Genomic DNA, 18,513 nt, shown 5'->3' with positions numbered 1-18,513 from the left:
AAATATTTCTTTCCTTGGCTATAACAATTCTACGACTTTTTTTTTTTTTTTTGGTCTTTTTAGGGCCACAGGTGCAGCATATGGCCAGGGGTCAAACTGGAGCTGTAGCCACCAGCCTACACCACAGACACAGCAACATGGGATCCTAGCTGGGTCTGCAACCTTCATCACAGTTCACAGCAACTTTGGATCCTTAACCCACTGAGCAGGCGGGGGATACTAGCTGGGTTTGCTACTGCTAAGCCACAACGGGAACTCTGAACATGTGATTAAAAAAGTCGCTTGAAACCCATTAAAGACTGCCAAAACTCCAATTTTATTTTTGCATTCTTACGACAAAAAGCAACCAAAAACCACTTTCCTCTTCCTTCCTTGCTTACTTAGATCCAACTTCAATGATCATGTATTTCAGAAACTACTGAAAAGACTTCAAGTACATTGCTGCAAAGAAAAGTTAATAACTGCTTCCTACATATTTTTGCTTAACCTATTTCGAAAACTATAGTCAATTCTTAGAGTTATCTTAAGTAAACTATCTTTATTTCCTTAAATTAAAATGAATAATTTTAAAACATCATGCAGACAAAACATTTTTAATACCTAACTTCCTTAACATAAGGTAAAACAATCTTAGGCAGGCCACCACTGGGAATTTTTTAAATGGCATTGTAACTATGTAGGTATGGATCATTTTCAGAATTTAGTATATGACCCAGGTAACTAATAAGAAGTCAAAAATAACGTTAAGAACCAATACTTATTTGAAATGCTTCTGATGTTTATTTACTTCTGGACAAACAAGTAAGTGGGAAGAGCCACTAGTATAAACTTAATTTTAGTCTCTATCATTAAAACTGCCTAAGAGTTCCCAGAACACAGAAAAACTAAATGTGAATATATTTATAATAGCTTAACAATTTACATCATATTAGGATCTTTTAATGGAATGTTTTGAAATCAATCATAATTCACTGCAAAGATAAATCAGAAAAACTTCTGGATGGCATGTTATAATGACTTGGACAAAACTGATCAACTAGTAATAATTAGTACATGCAACACATTGAGAAATTAAATCCTCTGCTATACACTTTTCAGTATTTTGTCAGACATCAGGAAGTTTTAAATGTTCTTATCAATCACATCCATCTCCCTATATACTCATTTATTTTAAAAAAAAAAAGTTTTCTCTCCAGATTTTCATGTTCATCAGTGCAAAGTAAAATAAAGCAATCTCAGTAGAAATGGTTTATTACAACACTAGTTGAGAAGTACACAAAATGTACTAAAAGATGTCTAAATCGTGAGAATGATCAACCTCAATGGCTTCCTCTGCATCCAGCTTTGTTTCTCCGTGTCCTTCCTGTGATTCATCAAGAGAGGCCAGGGCCTCATTTGTGTCACTTGCAAAAGTCTCTCGAGATGTATCATCGTCTTCTTGAAAATTCAGACTTTTAATAGCTTGCTTCATCTTTTTTCCCAACACTTGTGTTCTCCTCTTCCTAGCAGCTTTTTTATTTTCATATTCCTTTTGATTTTCAAGGTAGAAAATGTCCTACAATAAAGGAACAGCTTAGGTAAAAAAGAACTACCGTTTATTAAAAGTTTAATACAAGGCAGACTCTTTACATTCATTACCTCCATTTCTCACCAACAGCAAACAAGTATTAGACTCATAATTAGACAGAGTCCAAGGTATTAAGTAAATCCTCACTGCAAGTTGAGGATGAAGCTATGATTCAAACTCAGCCTGGCGTTAGGTTTAGGGCCCATGTTTATTCCACCACAATACATCATCTATAGGGAAAGGTTTTCTAAATGAAAATACACAGTAGGAAAATTATACTTAGGACTTGAATAAAATATATCACATCAAAACAGAAGTCATTGGTATAATACTTTACTAATTCTGAGATGCCATCATAACTTCATGTGACTGCACATGTTAAGAAACCGGCCAGGGAGTTCCCATCGTGGCGCAGTGGTTGACGAATCCAACTAGGAACCATGAGGTTGCAGGTTCGATCCCTGCCCTTGCTCAGTGGGTTAAGGATCTGGCATTGCCGTGAGCTGTGGTGTAGGTCGCAGATACAGCTCAGATCCCAAGTTGCTGTGGCTCTAGTGTAGGCTGGCAGCTACAGCTTCGATTAGACCCCTAGCCTGGGAACCTCCATATACCGTGGGAGCGGCCCAAGAAATGGCAAAAAGACAAAGACAAAAAAAAAAAAAAAGAAAAAAAAGAAAAGAAACCGGCCAGGCCTGAATTGTTTGACCAAGTATGATCATGTAACCTATACAATGCAAGAAAAATTTCACCCCTTAAACACTGCTGTAATTAACATGTGAGAATGTAAATCTTTGTCAAAAATTTTTACCACAAGGCATAAAAATAATATAGTCAGCAACTGGGACACATTTCACGGTTCCAGAAAAGGTTTTTTTTTTTCTTTTCCTTTGCAGCTGCACTTGCAGCATGTGGAAGTTCCCAGGCCAGAGGTCAAAAATGAGCTTCCTCTGCGACTTACGCAACAGCAGCGGCAACACCTGATCCTTAACCAACCGCACTGGGCCAGGGGTCGAACCAGCAACACCAGACACAAGCAGGATCATGAACTCACTGCACCGCAGCAGGAACTCCCAGAAAAAGGATTTTACAGCATGAAAATATGAGAATCTTTAGTACAGGGTTTCACAAGTATGGCACTACTGAAATTTCAAGCCAAGGAATTCTTTGTGGGGCCATCTGCTGGGTGCACTGTAGGATGTTTAGCAGCATACTGACCTCTCCCCACTCACACACACCTACCCCATCCCCAAACTGTGACAACAAAAGAAGCAGAAGAGAGGGACATTTTGCCAGCAAACAAAAACCCAAGAACGTTCCTTCTAAGTACACACTTTGGTCAGGGATTATATTGGGGAAGAGGGAAAACATTAAGGTATAAGCTTTGTGCTACCACTCAGAAGTTGTGTTCCCCAGAAAATTTACATCATTACAAATTTATGTTGTCAAAATAATTGTTCCGCTAAGGGAAAAAAGCAGTTATGGAGGAGCGATTTCAATTACAACAGTAACACATCCTATAGGAATTTCAATAGCAGAGTTTAAAAAAATGACTGAGAATGAACGGCCAGGAAAAAACAAACAAAAACCTTGAGCAGAGGCAAAAAACGTTCACATGGAGCATCAGCTCAAGAGAAATGACTTTTATTTTTGTTTTCATTAGCATTATATTAATACAGCTAAAACACTTCCCAATTGCCTCTATCACCCACTGTTAAAATACAAAGAATACAAAATTTCTCAAATATTGTCAATGTGTTGTGTATGTACCACCTCCTAAGAAGTTCTCAATTATGGTCACATGTGCTAAATGCAAGTCATGTTCCTTAATTAACGAATTAAAAGACACAAAATTTTTAAGCTATGAAAAAACCACACTGCGTTTGATTTCCCGTATGACATTCTAGTAATACAAAATGATTAAGAATACTAAAGTGGGGAGTTCCCGTCGTGGCGCAGTGGTTAACGAATCCGACTAGGAACCATGAGGCTGCAGGTTCGGTCCCTGCCCTTGCTCAGTGGGTTAACGATCCGGCGTTGCCGTGAGCTGTGGTGTAGGTTGCAGATGCGGCTCGGATCCCGCGTTGCTGTGGCTCTGGCGTAGGTCAGTGGCTACAGCTCCGATTCAACCCCTAGCCTGGGAACCTCCATATGCCGCGGGAGCGGCCCAAGAAATAGCAACAACAACAACAACAACAACAACAACAAAAAGACAAAAGACAAAAAAAAAAAAAGAATACTAAAGTGCCCAACTTCCAGTTTGTAAGAAATACCAGAGAGAGAGAGAATGAACAAATGCATGCAGAGATAATCACTAGAATGCAGCACCTTCTATAAGATGGCCATCTTGGACTTTTCGAAGGGTCTAATCATGGAGGAAAATGTAGGATTAAACGGATCAAAAGAGATATAACAAAAAAAAAAAAAAAGAGAGATATAACAAATAGGATGTGGAAATCTAAAGAGGACCCTAGTTTGGGGAGTGAAAAAGCTGGAAAATACATTCTTGGGACAATTCAGGAAATTGGGCTAAGGTCTAGATAGATACTAGATGATGCTAAGAAACTTTTTATTTCTCTAAGGTGTGGGTATATATGATATCGTCCTTATTATTGGGAGATGCTTGGTGAAACAATTAGGGCTGAGTGTCATGACATTTGTTCCTTATTTCCAAATGGTACAGAAAAAAAAAAATTGTACAGGTAAAATAAAAAAAATTGTACAGGTAAAATAAAAATGTCTCTCTCTCTCTCTCTATATATATATATTTGCTTTTTTAGGGCCATACCTGTGGCATATGGAGGTTCCCAGGCTAGGGGTTGAATCAGAGCTACAGCTGCTGGCCTGCAGCACAGCCATAACGACACCAAATTCAAGCCTCATCTGCGACCTACACCACAGTTCATGGCAATTCCAGATCCTTAACCCACTGAGCAGGGCCAGGGATTGAACATGTAACCTCATGGTTACTCAGATTCGCTTCCACTGCGCCACAAGGGGAATTCCAAGAACAACAAAATATTAACATACCTGAATCTAAGTGATAGGTACATGGGTATTCAACCTATTATTTTTTCAACTATTCAGCATGCTTAAATTTTTTCATTAATAAAAAGTTGTAGGGAAAGAAAAAAGTTGTAGGAAGGGTAGAAAAAAAGTATTATGTGCTGAGAGACAAGGAAAAGTTGCCATAATAGAAATCTTGATCTTGGCTCTAAAAGTAAAGAGAAAGAGGAGTCAGTGCTTTACAAAAAGCACAAGTTTTACTTGAAAAGAGACAATGGGGGGAGTTCCCGTTGTGGCGCAGTGGTTAACGAATCTGACTAGGAACCATGAGGTTGCGGGTTCGGTCCCTGCGTTTGCTTAGTGGGTTAACAATCGGCATTGCTGTGAGCTGTGGTGTAGGTTGCAGACGCGGCTCGGATCCCGCGTTGCTGTGGCTCTGGCATAGGCTGGTGGCTACAGCTCGGATTAGACCCCTAGCCTGGGAACCTCCATATGCCGCGGGAGCGGCCCAAAGAAAAAAAAAAAAAAAAAAAAGAAAAGGGACAATGAAAAAATTGGTCAGTGTAAGGCAGAACAGGTAATGGAGATTAGTAGAAAATGAAGCTAGAGGCTGAGGGGAAGTCCACTTATGATTAAGGACATTATCATTTTTACCTTAATTTGTTCCTCACTGATACTAGGAGTGTTTTTCAGGAGATTCAGGAAAACTCCACCAGGTGTTCTTCTTCGGCTACCATTCTACAAAGAGGAAGAGAAGAATTACCTGTGTAGACTCTTCCGATTAACGGCCAAGACAACTTTTAACAATTTATTTTTATTTTTTGGTCACATCCACAGCATGTGGAGGTTCCCTGGGCCAGGGATGGAAACTGAGCTTCATTTGTAACCAGAACCACAGCAGTGACGATGACAGGTCCTTAACCCACTGAGCCACAAGGGAACTGCCAAAGCAACTTTTAGAGTCTTCCCCAAGGAGCTATTAGGATCTACTGTGACCACCCCCAGTTTAACTGCAGTGTCCTCCTCTACTCGCTATACTTTCATTTGCTCGCTTTCTTTCCTCCCAGCATCTGTCACTTTTTAGCACTCCTGAAGATACAACATTTATTCTTTATGGACTATTCCCCTCTCACACCCAACTACAACGTAAGCTTCCTGTGTCTAGAACACTGCATCGTACATAGCAATAAATAACTGTATAAGGAAAAACTGCACCAAAAGAAAGTAAAATCAGACTTGTATCTTCCCAACATTCAGTAGATTTCCATTATCTCACTGGTCTTATTATACTTTATATCTGTCTGCACATAGAGCTCCCTTCCTGGCTCTGCGGTTAACGAACCCGACTAGGACCTATGAGGATACGGGTTTGATCCCTGGCCTTGCTCAGTGGGTTAAGGATCTGGTGTTGCCATGAGATGTGGTGCAGGTTGCAGACATGGCTTGCACCCTGTGTTGCTGTGGCTGTGGTGTATGTAGGCTGACAGCTGTAGCTCTGATTCAACCCCTAGCCTGGGAACCTCCATGTGCTGCAGGTGCTGCCCTAAAAAGCAAACAAAACAAAACAAAACAAAAAACTATCTGTGCTTTTTACATAGCAAGATTTTTTTTCTGCCCCCAAGAACCAGTTTTCAAGAATTCATGAATTAAATGAACCAAAAATAACGTTTTTATTCATCACTGCTAATTAACTTCTGGGCACTGTGATACGTACTTTATATACATTATCTCATTAAATCCTTACAATAGAAGAACAATCCCATTTTGTAGCTGAGACTGAGTTCTGAGAAGTCAACTAATTTAGCCAAATGTCACATCTAGTAATCTGCACATCCAAAATTCAAAACAAGACACCCCAAACTCCAAACGCCATATTCTCAAAATTTGAGCTTCCAGGTCTCACCCCCCACCCACCACTTTTTTCTTAAAATTTCAACCCCTACCCTTAATGAATCCTGTGAGAGATTTGTTGCTGACTGCACACTAACAGGCTACAATATATGCATGTTTTTGTAAGGAAAGCATTAACTGCAAAAACTGACTACTGAATTTTTAAACTCAAATTTTTCATTATTAATGAAGTTTTTAAAAAACCCGAAAAAAACTGCAATAATTTATAAATAAGAGACCCAATAGAGACAAGTGCATTTTATTAAAAAAAGATACGAAATAATACAAAATCAGAAACAACGAAGCAATTAGTCTTACCATTATAAAAAGGCCACCATTTTGTTCAACTTCAGCAGTCTCCATCAGAAGTTCAATCGCCTTTTTGTTCCCAATTATCCTCACTACTCGGGCGATCAAATCTTTCTTTGGTTCCTGCAACCTGTTAAGGAGCAAATGAAGTAATAATATTAACTATGTTACTTGTTGTATAAAGTTGAGGACATCTACTTTAGTCTCCTATTTAGTTCCCAGCTAGAATTAACATTCCAATCTCGTAATGGCTGCTTTTCAAAATCTTCACTATTTAACCCTGGAATTACTGATACAGAAACATTCCTGTCTTGGGTCACCCAAGAAAAGAGGAGCCTCAAGGTTCCATCTCAGGTCCGATAACTGGCCTCTTCACTTTGCCTTATTGGGTTATGGCAGATTTCAAAAGAAACATGCACACACAGCAAGGGGAATGCGAGACGAAAAGCAAGATATAAGCAGTCCACTCGCATCACAACAAATAACAAACGCTTTCGATCATATCACGCTTTTGATTATTATGCCTAGAAGTTAGCTCTCCTAACTGCAGAGATGACCTGGATCTTTAAAATGGATTGGATTTGTCTCTCACAGCCTCCCTACCTTAAAACAAATGATATAGTTAACATTTACCAAAGGCTTATTATGGGATAAGCACAATCCTAGGAACTATATATATGCATTACATCTCAGCTAATTCTCTCAAGAACCTTACAAAGCAGATATTATTTTCATTTTAGCAATGAGAGGTAAAAAACACAAGGACCCTAAGTAAGCACTAGAGCCCATATTCCATAGAGATGAGGGAGGATTAAAATTACTGAAGTCTTAACGGTTCCCTAATCAGTCCTAACCAGCCATGGCTTCTTTTGTTTCTTTGCTATTGTGGAAAGAGCACTAGACTAGGAACAAAGGGACTAGAGTTTAGTTCCAGGTCTGACACTTACTAAATTTGTGACTTTGAGCAACCACACAACTACTGGGCCTCAGTTTTGTATTTGTAAAGTGAAGGCTTTTGGAGTTCCCGTCGTGGTGCAGCACAAACGAATCCGACTAGGAACTATGAGGTTTCCGGTTTGATCCCTGGCCTTGATCAGTGGGTTAACCAACCGGCGTTGCCGTGAGCCGTGGTGTAGGCCGGCAGCTGTAGCACCGATTAGATCGCTAGCCTGGGAACCTCCTATGCCACAGGTGTGGCCCTAAATAAAGCCAAAAAAAAAAAAAAAAAGGTGAAGGCTTTGGTTTACAAAATCTCTAAGTTCCTTTCCAGCATTCAAATTCCAAACTCTCTCAGTACTATAAAAAGCCAGCACTAGGAGTTCTCCTAGCAGCGCAGTGGATTACGGATCTGGCGTTGTCACTGCAGTAGTTCGGGTAGCTGCTGTGGCAAGGGTTCAATCCCTGGCCTGGGAACTTCCACATGATGTGGGGAGTGCCCCCCCAAAAGTAAACAAAATTTCAACTTTTAAAAATACATGAAATGTAAATTTACCACACATCAAACAACTATACTCCTATTTAGCCAAAAGAAATGAACATATATATCCATACATGAGTACATGAAAGTTCCTAACAACATTATTTATAATTACCAAAAAGTTCAATAGCCAATATGGATGTGTGGGTGTATGCGCACACAAATAAACTGTTGATTCCTGCTATAACATGGACGAATTTCAAAAACACTGCACTAAGTGAAATCAGGTAGGCACAAGAGATGACACTGTGATTCCATTAACATGAAATTTCTGAAAAATGCAAACTGATAGACAGCAACAGAAAGTAGATTAGCAGATATGTGGGAATGGGAACAGGAACTAATTTTAAATGGGCTCATAAGTATAAGGGATCTTAGCAGGTAATGGAGATGTTTTCAAATGCTTTATGGTAATGGTTGTACAACTGGTAAAATTACTGAAAAATCAACACTTGAAATAGGTGAATTTTATCAGAAGTACCGTAATATGCCTCAGATGGGGAGACAGGATTAAGACGGCAGAACAGAAGGACTGGAACACAACTTCTCTTCTAAAAACAACAAAATTTACAACCAAATACTGAGCAATCTTCAACCAAACGGACTGGAAACTTTCAAAAAGATATCCTACTCCAGGAGACAAAGAGGAGGCCACATCAAGAGGCAGGAGGGGCGATTACACGATATAAGCAACCCCATACCTCCCGGGTGGGAAGCCCCACAGACTGGAAAGTAACTGTTTCACAGAGACTCACCTACAGGAGTGAGAGTTCTGAGCCCCACATCAAACCCTCACGTGTGGGGATCTGGCACAGGGAGAAACAGCCCCTGGAGCATCTGGCATTGAAGGCCAGTGGGGCTTGTGCACAGGAGCTCCACGGGACTGGGGGAAACAGAGACCCCACTCTTAAAAGGCGCACACAGACTTCCACGTGCACTGGGTCCCAGGGCAGAGCAAAGTCTCCACGGGAATCTGGGTCTAACCTGACTGCAGTTCTTGGAGGACCTTCTGGGAAAACAGGGGTGAATGTAGTTTGTTGTGGGGGAAGGTCACTGGAAGCAAAGCTCTCGGGAATATTCAGCAACTTGCCTTTCTCTGGAGGTGGCCATTTTGGGAAAATCTGGCCCCACCCATCAGCACTGAGAAGCCCCAGGGCAAACAACAATCCCGGAGGGATCAAAGCCCCGCCCATCAGTAAACGGGCTGCCTAAAGACCCCCCCCCCCCAGCACACAGCCGCCTCTAATCCACCCAGAGACAAAGCCCCACCCACCGGAGGGATAGGAATCAGCTCCACCTACCAGTGGGCAGGCATCAGTCCCTCCCATCAGGAAGCCTACAGCAAGCCCTGCCCCCCACCAACTTCAGCCACAAGGGGAGCAGACACCAGAAGGAAGAGAGGCTACAACTCAATTATCTATAATATTCCTCAATGAAGTTGTTTTTTTTTTTAAAAAGTCATGAATGCTTGATAACACTCCAACATCCTCACTGATTTAAAATCAGTGATGCATTTTTGGGCGTTCCCCTGGTGGAGGAGGCATTAAAGTTCCCTGCCCTGGGAACTTGCATAGGACAAAGGCAGGGCAAAAAAAAAAAAAAAAAAAAAAAAGAGACGTGTCTTACTCAAAGAGTTCTATTGCACTAAGTGGAAAGAGTTGCCAAAAGGTTTATAAAAACCTGCAAAATTATTCTATCAGTTCTGTCCAAATTTAAAAACACCCAAATATATGCATATAACCATGTAAGCTCAGTGTTCACGCCTCGAATTTTAAAATCTCAAAAAGGAACACCCATCATCAAGATACTTGGAATCCATGTAATTCCCTACAAATGGAAGACAGTTGGTCAAGTGCTCACTTGCAGCCAAATGTAAATGCTCACCTGAAAGAAATTTCATCAGCCACTTTCTCTTGAGAATCATCCTCTGTGATCTCATATCGGCCTTTATAGTTCATTTCTAGTCTGTCTCCTAGTCTGTCTTTGACAGGTCGCTTCCTTTTGAGATGACTTTGCCCGTTTTCCTCCTCCTTTGATCCCGTTTTTTGGCCACCGTGCATATATTCATCCAGCTCTTTGTCTAATTCTTTTGTATGTTCTTGAGCTTCCCTCTTAAGTTTCTTAGCAAGCAAGTAATTGTAGGTCTCGGATTGTCGGCTTCTGTCAATAGTGCCCTCCATTCCCAAGATACCAAGTTCAGTGGCCACTGCATCTTGATTCTGTTCCTGCAGCACTGCACCCCATATGTTGTTAACCCTCTTCCCTCCAGCAACAGGTGGTTTCTGGCTGCTCTGGCCAAACTGAAAAGGCTCTGGTTTGGGAGGAATATTGAAGCATTTCTGTCGCTTGCGTTTCCAGAGAGAGCTATCATCATCTGAATCCGAAAAACTCTCTTCACTTGAATCCACACTTTTCACAGTCCGATAATGTGATACCGGCGCACACACTGCTGCAGTACCCGGGAAGGGCCTCACTGCGCAGTCCCCACCTAGTGCTTTCTGCAAGTCAAAGAAAATACAATCAACTCCACAAAACACATTAACTCCACTCACTGTGTGCTACTAAAAAAATTAGAGAGGTGGCTGGACCATTTTGAAGTAGAAATCATCCTCGAAGAGCTCTGAACCAATCTAGTCCTTGCATTTCTAAAGGTCTACAAGTAATTTTCATTTTTAAAGCCACAAATTCTTATTTCTCCATAGCTAATGCAGCACTTAGTTCTAAGGCCTCTTTCTAAAAAATTACCAAAGCTCAATTCTCACCTTTAGAAGATTTTTAATCTTCTCAGTTATTGTCAGTATGTCATTTGAAATTGTCTTACACAGTAATCATAACAGCGGTTAAAACAGAATTTGTTTTCTTTCTTTCCAAAGATGCCTGCCATGCACCTGGACACAGCAATAACTTTATACGGTTTTGTAATTATGCTTCTTTCAGACTAGACAATAAACTCCTCTATGGGTAGAAATTTCTGACAAAATACTTTTAAAACCGCAGAGTTCATGGCATTAGGTTCACTAAGTCATGGGTTAATCTATGCAATATAAACTAAAAGATTGAAAAATAAAAATATCTTGGTACCGATTTTCCTAAGACATTTCTATGCAAAAGCAATCACCTTTACGTTAAACAATTTGTTGAGTTCCTATTATATGCTAGAAGTGGGAGTGGGGAGATTCAGGTCAAGAAAATAAGTCTTTTAATCTTGAAATAATAATGACACTAACCCCGGTCGGCCATTACTCAGGCTCCTCTGAAACCTTACAGCCTATCAGTGCCATACTATTATCATTCCTATTCTAAAGATGGGGCCACCGGCTAAAATACCCATCACCCGGTGGCGGCGCTAGAATTTGAAAGCGGGCAGCCAGGCATTTAGAACCACAAGAGCTTGCTACTTAGTAGGGCGGCAAAGACAAACACCTACGTAGAAAACTAGGAAGCTAACACAAAACCTCATGCCACATTATGGCAAGACGGAGCTTCCATAGTCTTCCATGGGAATATGAAAGACCAGGCCCCTGAGCAGGTGATAAACTTCACCCCAGGTCTTCACTCCCTATCTGCTCAGGGCGAAAAGGAGCGCCAAAAGCTGTTTGCGGACCGATGTCCTCCAGTTCTATACCTTGGGCAAATCTGCCCTTCTGGGAGGACCTAGTGGCGCCGATGTGGGGAAGCCTGTAGGTTTAGAAAACGCGGAGCGGATCACGCGAGGCGGGGAAGAGATGGTCGCACGCCCGCCTCTCAAGAGGCCGCACACCTCGTGGGCCCCGCCTTGCAAAGAGATGCCGGCGGGGCTCAGAAGGCCCGCTGCCGCCGCCACCCCCGCCGCCGCCGCCCGGGTTCTGCGCGCCGCCGACTCCTCAGCTCCGCGCGCCGGGCCGGAGGACGCCCGCCGGGCCCTCACCCTCCCCGCCAGGCCGGCTCGCGCCGAGGGCCGCCTGCGGCTCCTCGCAGCCAGGGCTCCGCCCTCCCAGCCCAGAGTCACCCGGCCGTCCTCCGCACTCACCGGCACCGGCAGCGGCCTCTCGCTGGGTGCCACCGTCATGTCGGAATCCGAGTCGGAAAGCTGCCCATCTTCCATGTCGCCGGCCTCCTGCGCCATCTTCCCGCGGCGCCGCGCAGCGGGCCGGAGAGCACTTCCGGCGGGGCGGCGGGCGGGTCCGGCGGGCGGCGGCTGCTCGGGCGCCCCCGCGAGGGGGCTGTGGCAGCCCCGGCGGCCGGTGGGGGCTTGGCCCAGACGCCTGGGTCGGGATTCGCAGATGTCGCCTCGTCATTGCACAGCGTTCCCTGGCGCTACTCTGGGAAAATGGAGTGCCCTGCAGCGCCAGCATTCTGGCGCCTTTTCTTCTGACCTGTTTCCTTCTAACCTAAACCTGCGGGCGGATGGCAGCCTTGGGGGATTCCTTCCTCGGCCTCACAACCCTCACCTGGATGCTCCGGGCATGCCTTCCTGCTTCTACTTTCGCTCCTCTGAGACCCGCTCTGCATGGAGCTTCCTGGAGAGCCTTCCAAACGGGAGGTGAGGTCGCCGCCCTGCTCAGACTTTCCAGGGCTTTCCCCCACACGCTGAGTTCACTGCACAGCCAGCAGGGCTGCAGGTGTGTCCCTCAGTCTGGTGTCCCTCCCCAGCGGCTCTTTAGCCACACTGTCGCTGCTCACGCTGTTGTTCCTCAGGCACCCTTTGTCCCTTCGCCGCCCCAAGGCCTTTGCTGTTGCTGTTCCCTCTGCCTGGCAGAGGCTCAAACATCCCGACACCCTATTCTTACCTAGGTTATGCTCTCAGATGATTCAGAATTCTGATTAAATAACACCGGTTTTTCTTTTCTTTTTTTCTTTTTTAAATGAGAGTGCAACATTTCAGGTTCTCTCTTAGTTTTTTTGTTCGTTTGTTTTTCTTTTTTGCCACCCAGGCAGTTGTGGGAATTCCAGGGCCAGGGATAGAACCTACAATCACACAGCCGCAATCAGAGCCACAGTGGTGAGAACACAAGAGCCTCAACCCGCTAGACAACTCCCTGCTATCTTTGTTCTTTGTAATTTTATTGTAGTTGACTTACAATGTTGTATTAGTTTCAGGTGCACAGCAAATAAATGCCACCTTTTAATAAAAGGTCTTCTTTGACCACCCTCGCTAAAATAGAGTCCTCTACTGTCATTCTCAGCCTCTTTTTTTTTTCCTTCATGGCATCAATTGCCATGTGTATTTTTCTTTCTCGTCTGAGTTCCACTAAAATGTCTGCTTTATTCACTATTTTTTCCACCTATGTCCAGTCAGGTGACTTCCTGTATATAAAGATGGTCAAGAAATATTTATTGAATTTTTTTTTTTTTTTTTGCATGAAGAGGATCTTATTTGTACCCTTTACTATTCTTTATTTTTTTTATTTTTATGGTCAGGCCTGCAGCATATGGAAGCCCCTCCCCAACCCCGCAACCAAAAAAAAAAAAAAAATATATATATATATATATATAGCAGCTTATTCTGGACTTATTCTATATCAAAATATAAAGATCTACCCCCCTCCCCTTTTGCCTGTGCTGGAGGCATATGAGTCCCATGGTTAGAGATTGAATCTGAGCCTGCTCGGCAGCCTACACCACAGCTGTGGTAACACTGGATCCTTAACCTGCTGCACCACAACAGGCACTCATTTAGCTCCCTAGATGACTCCCTAGTTTTCCATTGCATGCAGGTAGCATCATTTATTTAGTCTCTGATGGAGTATGTAGGTTTAAGGTGTAGCCAGTTTTGCAATTAACATGTCTTTTTACAGACTTATTTTATTATTTCCTTAGGATATGTCTCTAGATTCTATGGAAAAGATTTAATTCGATTTTTGAAATGTGAATTTAAAAGCTGTGAAGGAATTTTGAAATTACCCGGTCCAATTTATTTTGACAGAGAGGTTACACAGCTAAAGTGTTGAAGATTTGAGTCTTGACACCAGGTCTTCTAATTCTTAGGTAACTTTATTGTTTTATCTTTTTGCATAGAATTACAATCCCTCTGGAATTGATTTTTGTGTATGATGTGAAGTAAAAGTACATTTTCATGCTGTTTTTTACATTTGACAGTGTGGTATGGGATGCAGCTAAATATCGTGTAATACGTAGAACAGTCCCTCACACTGAAGACTTTCTCCAATATTTTCTGCTAGAAATTTTAGAGTTTTAGTTCTTACCTTTAGGTCTGTGGTCCATTTCGAATTAATTCTTGTATATAGCATGAAGTAAAAGTCAAGGTTTATTTATTTATTTATTTCTTGCACTTGACTATCCATGTAATATAGCATTATTTGTTGAAAAGACCATTCTTTCTCCCTTCAATTTCTCTAACACCTTCATTGAAAATTGACTTTCTTTCCCTCTTTCTTTATATATATGATGGTCTATTTCTGAGTTCCCTATTCTGTTCCATTGATCCTGATGTCCATCTTTATACCAATGTGACACTTTCTTGATTACTGTAGCTTTTTTTGTAGCTTTAAAATAATGGTAAAATTTTTGTAGTAATTGTTAAAATTAGGTAATATAAATTTGCTGGGTTTTTTTTTCCCCCTGAAATTGTTTTGCCTATTCTAGAACCTTTGCATTTCCATTTAAACTTTAGAATCTGCTTGGCAATTCTAGTATTTTGATGGGGATTGTATTGAATCTATAGATTAATTTGGATGTTGGGGAGACTATCTTAGTCTGATGCCACTGAATGCTGGAATCATATATCGTTAATCAATAACTCTTCTTCTGATTCTGGGCTCATTAAACCACTGGATAGGCAGTATGTCCTCTGGGAGAAAATGCAGTGATTGGAGGATGTGAATGGTTGGTCCTTTTGAAAATAATTTTCCCTGTGAAGTAATCTAGCATTTTAGTTGTGGCATCATTTTTTGGTGAACTTAATTTATGTGGGTCTGCCTAGAGCAATAGTTAGTGTCCCTCACTCATGCTCTGACAAATCAGATTCTGAATTTGGAACAATGAATTTGTATCTTGGGTGGTGGTGAGTTCTCCAGTTTACTGCTGCCTTGGGGCAAGCATCCATGTTTATGTTACATCCCTCTGCCTTCTGACCAGCTGTCTTTGAAAAATGAAGACAGCTAGCATTCACAGAGGACTTCCCAAGCACAGGCCATTTGTACTTAGGCTTACACCAGTCTTTAATCATCTGCCTATAATGCCTTTGATAAGTCATTTGAAAAGCAGAATCAGCCATTTGCGGACTCTTCCACTTTTAATACACAACTGGTTCAAGGTGTCCCAAGTTCAGCCACTTCATTTGAATTTCTATAGGGCTTTGCAGTTTTTATATATGCTTTCATATTGGATCCATTTGCTTCTCTTTCATGTGTGAAATGTGCTTTCATATGATTCATTTAATTCTATCTCTCTCTGCTCTGCACCATCAAAATTCATTGTTGGTGATTTTTTCTGACCTCCCATCTGGCAGGCTAAGTGAGTTTGGAAAAAAGAAAGTGGAAGGGTGATACAATCCCTTTTTTCCATATAGGCAGTTGCTGGGGTCTGTCATCCCAGAATTGGTTTAGAGAGATCCTGAACCTCTCTCCTTGACTAAGTGAAGCGAAGGAAACGAACATCCTTGAGAGCATTATGTGCTGCTCCTAAAATTTAGTGCATCTGTAAATGTCTTTTCATTTTTTGAGTCAAATGGAGGAGAAGAGAATGGAAGGATATATTTGGGGGATACATGTACAAAGAATCTTACTGGCAGCTGGAATGTGAGAATTAAGTACTCTGTTAAAATGTCTAAGAATTAGGAGAAAACTCTGATTTATAATTTAACAAAGCAATAAAAACCAATCCTTTCTCTGCCACAAAAAAAAAAAAAAAAAACCTCCTTTGACTACTCCGGGGAACAGCAGTGTCATAATCAAGGACTCTCAGGTTCCGGTCCATACCCCCAAATCAAAATGTGCATTTAACATGATGGCCAGGTGATGACTTACGTACTACAATCTGAGAAGCCCCTTTCCAACCGATTGTATTTTAGAGTCGCTATTTTGCTTAAAAAAATTTCTAGCTGATGCCGCTGTTCCCGGCGTCTGTCACCAGATGGCAGTAGCCCTCTCACTTCCTCTGGGTTTCACCATTGTTCCAGGCCGGGGTTAAGCCCGCGGCTCCCGCGAGGACCCATAGACGGGGCGACGGCGGGGGGCGTGTCCCAGGGGCGGGTCCGGGCCTGTCCAATGGGTTCCGTCGGATGGGGGGCGGAGCCCTATTTCTGCAGCTCCTCCGGGCCGCAGGCGTGGTGCTTTTCCCTGTGTCAGTATGTGGCGCGCTTCTGGTCAGCTGTTTGTGCACGTTGCAAGGAAGCGCATTCTTTCAGGACCCTGGGACCGGCCTGCCGCCTTCATGTCTACGCTGCTCATCAATCAGCCCCAGTATGCTTGGCTCAAGGAGCTGGGGCTCCGCGAGGAAAATGAGGGCGTGTATAACGGAAGCTGGGGAGGCCGGGGAGAGGTATGCGGGCGTCCCGGGAAATCTCTGCTGCCTCCCTTGGCTCCAGGAGGCCCACCCGGCGCCGCCCAGCCGGAGTCCTTGTGGACGCTGCCGGCGGTTGTATGGGGTGGGAAGTTTTCCTGAAGCTCCACATTTAAAGCTTTCTCACGTAGATTGTCTTAAAAACACTCTTAGACTTTATTTGAGGTCCTGTGTTCTCTGCAGGATCGAGTTCATTTTGGATCTGGTTAGGGTTGAACTTCTGCATACTTGAAACAACATGGCAGAGTTCTGCGCTCGATTGTGAGAAATGCCACATGCTTAGCGGTGGAAATTAGCTGAATTACATGCTTGACTGTGGCTCCTCACATGGTACGTGAGCCACAGGTAATGTGCTACAGTGTAGTTTTACATAGTCTTTCCTGAAATCCTTTGGGGTGCAGGCTCGGATCTGCTAAAATCCCGTCATGTTTGCGTTGGGCTCTGAGTTTCCTTGAAGTCCGCGTTTTCAGCATTTCTTTATTTTCAGATCCAAACACCATGCCTGACACCCAGTTAATGTTCAATAAAAAGTTTTGGAGAATATGATGTAAGGGTAAGGTTATTATCGCCCACATTTTGGGGGGAGCTGAATACAGAAAATTTTTTTTAAATGTTGTATAACATCCAACAGTTCAATGAAACTGCTTTGTTAGAGGAAACATGACTTGGTTATCTGTGACTATAGGTGATACAGGTGCTTTTAATTGTCCCCCAAATCCTCCCAGCCCCATTGTTGGTTCGTCCTGTTTTTCCTGTGGCATCCCGTTGTTAGGCTGTCGACTTTAAAAATAGGCACAACTTAAAAGCTGAGAATTAAGTTCTATTTGGGACGAAATGAGGACTCTAGCCCAGGAGGCAGCATTTCTGGTAGTTTTGAAATACGGCTCCAAATAGATGATGGGCGGGGGGCCGTGTGAGTATTTACGTGATTTTTGGTGACGGGGGAGGTCCATGCAACCAAGCACACATTTTACAGAAAGTAGGTGTAGTCTCTCGTTCAGGCTACCACTGGTCATGAGGAGCAGACGTCATCACGAAGGATTTTAGTACTTTTCTAGGTATGAGGAGATGCTAGAATTGGGTTCATAAAATGCTCCCCTGAAAATACCTGTCTGAAGATCTCTTCTGCCAGTTTTCCCCAGAGCCCACCCTGTCTTTTCTCCACTCTGTGCCCTGAGCTCCTTTCATGGATGTTGAGGGTCAGCAGCTGCAGTGGCTCCTGACTGAATCCTTGTAGAGGCAGATGGCACGTGCCAATCTCCAGTTCACAAGGTTAACGGATAAAATAGCCTTTCCAATGGCTGTCTAACCTTGGCCATTTCACTTGTGACCAGAGAGAGGGTGGGCAGAGAAAGGGAGAGGGAATCAGTTAAACTTTTAACTTTGGCCCATTGTTAATGGAAAAAGAGGCAAAATAATGGATTACCTTTTAGGCTCTTGTTTATATACCTACTATTGTGGCAAAGGTGGGTTTTGCAAAAAAGGTGGTTCTGAATGTTCAGGTCAAAAATGAAAGAGCTGTAGGAGTTCCTGTCGTGGCTCAGCAGTTAAGGAATCTGACTAGCATTCATGAGGACGAAGGTTCGATCCTGGCCTTGCTCAGTGGGTTAAGGATCCAGTGTTGCCATGAGGTGTGGTGTAGGTCGCAGACGAGGCTTGGATCCTGCATTGCTGTGGCTGTGGTGTAGGCTGGCAGCTGGAGCTCTGATTTGACCCCTAGCCTGGGAACTTCCATGTGCTGCAGGTGCAGCCCTAAAAAGCAAAA

The 18,513-nt window shown here is 42.9% G+C and overlaps 2 protein-coding genes across 16 annotated transcripts in view; one reads left to right on the top strand and one right to left on the bottom strand.

The window, feature by feature from the left end:
* Positions 1 to 292: 292 nt before the first annotated feature.
* PHAX (phosphorylated adaptor for RNA export) lies at positions 293 to 12,367 on the bottom strand. 5 transcript variants are annotated; one of them, XR_014838717.1, is made up of 5 exons: positions 12,256 to 12,367; positions 10,131 to 10,744; positions 6,779 to 6,899; positions 4,629 to 5,308; positions 293 to 3,696 (listed from the first exon to the last, which is right to left on the bottom strand). XR_014838717.1 is itself a non-coding variant. In XM_005661605.4 (5 exons), exons 1-5 carry the CDS (start codon positions 12,349 to 12,351, stop codon positions 1,286 to 1,288), a joined length of 1,185 nt encoding a protein of 394 aa, XP_005661662.1. In that variant the 5' UTR covers positions 12,352 to 12,367; the 3' UTR covers positions 293 to 1,285. The 5 variants fall into 5 exon arrangements, 1 of the variants encoding a protein (XP_005661662.1); XR_014838716.1 differs by having other exon boundaries at positions 293 to 3,539; positions 4,889 to 5,308; XR_014838718.1 differs by having other exon boundaries at positions 293 to 3,611; positions 4,960 to 5,308.
* A 74-nt stretch (positions 12,368 to 12,441) lies between these two features.
* ALDH7A1 (aldehyde dehydrogenase 7 family member A1) overlaps positions 12,442 to 18,513 on the top strand; it is a 50,072-nt gene continuing 44,000 nt past the window's right edge. For 6 of the 11 annotated variants that reach the window (XR_014838709.1, XR_014838713.1, XR_014838714.1 and 3 more), the window contains exon 1: positions 16,483 to 16,727. Coding sequence is in view for 2 of the 11 variants with exons in the window: in XM_013995069.3 (XP_013850523.3) it covers positions 16,536 to 16,727 (192 nt within the window). In the remaining 9 variants the exon portion in view is untranslated. Of the gene's footprint in view, positions 12,848 to 14,155; positions 14,214 to 16,482; positions 16,728 to 18,513 lie in introns of those variants that run through there. The other 5 variants (XR_014838711.1, XM_085014438.1, XR_014838710.1 and 2 more) reach the window with 3 other exon arrangements.

The sequence above is a fragment of the Sus scrofa genome, chromosome 2 (genome assembly GCF_054392235.1).
Source record: "Sus scrofa isolate SSC_HxYL_T2T_F1_AM1 chromosome 2, Sscrofa_HxYL_maternal_Yorkshire_Landrace_v2.0, whole genome shotgun sequence".
Taxonomy (NCBI): Eukaryota; Metazoa; Chordata; class Mammalia; order Artiodactyla; family Suidae; genus Sus; species Sus scrofa.
Note: the sequence above shows the minus strand (reverse complement) of the source record. Positions and strands in the feature narration are given on the sequence as shown.

Excerpts from the sequence above, each read along its gene's own strand:
- PHAX (XM_005661605.4), bottom strand. The coding sequence starts at position 12,351 with ATGGCGCAGGAGGCCGGCGACATGGAAGATGGGCAGCTTTCCGACTCG. Across the intron at positions 6,900-10,130 it reads GCTGATGAAATTTCTTTCAG|GTTGCAGGAACCAAAGAAAG; the intron begins GTGAGCATTTAC and ends GCTCCTTAACAG. Across the intron at positions 5,309-6,778 it reads ATGGTGGCCTTTTTATAATG|AATGGTAGCCGAAGAAGAAC; the intron begins GTAAGACTAATT and ends TCCTCTTTGTAG.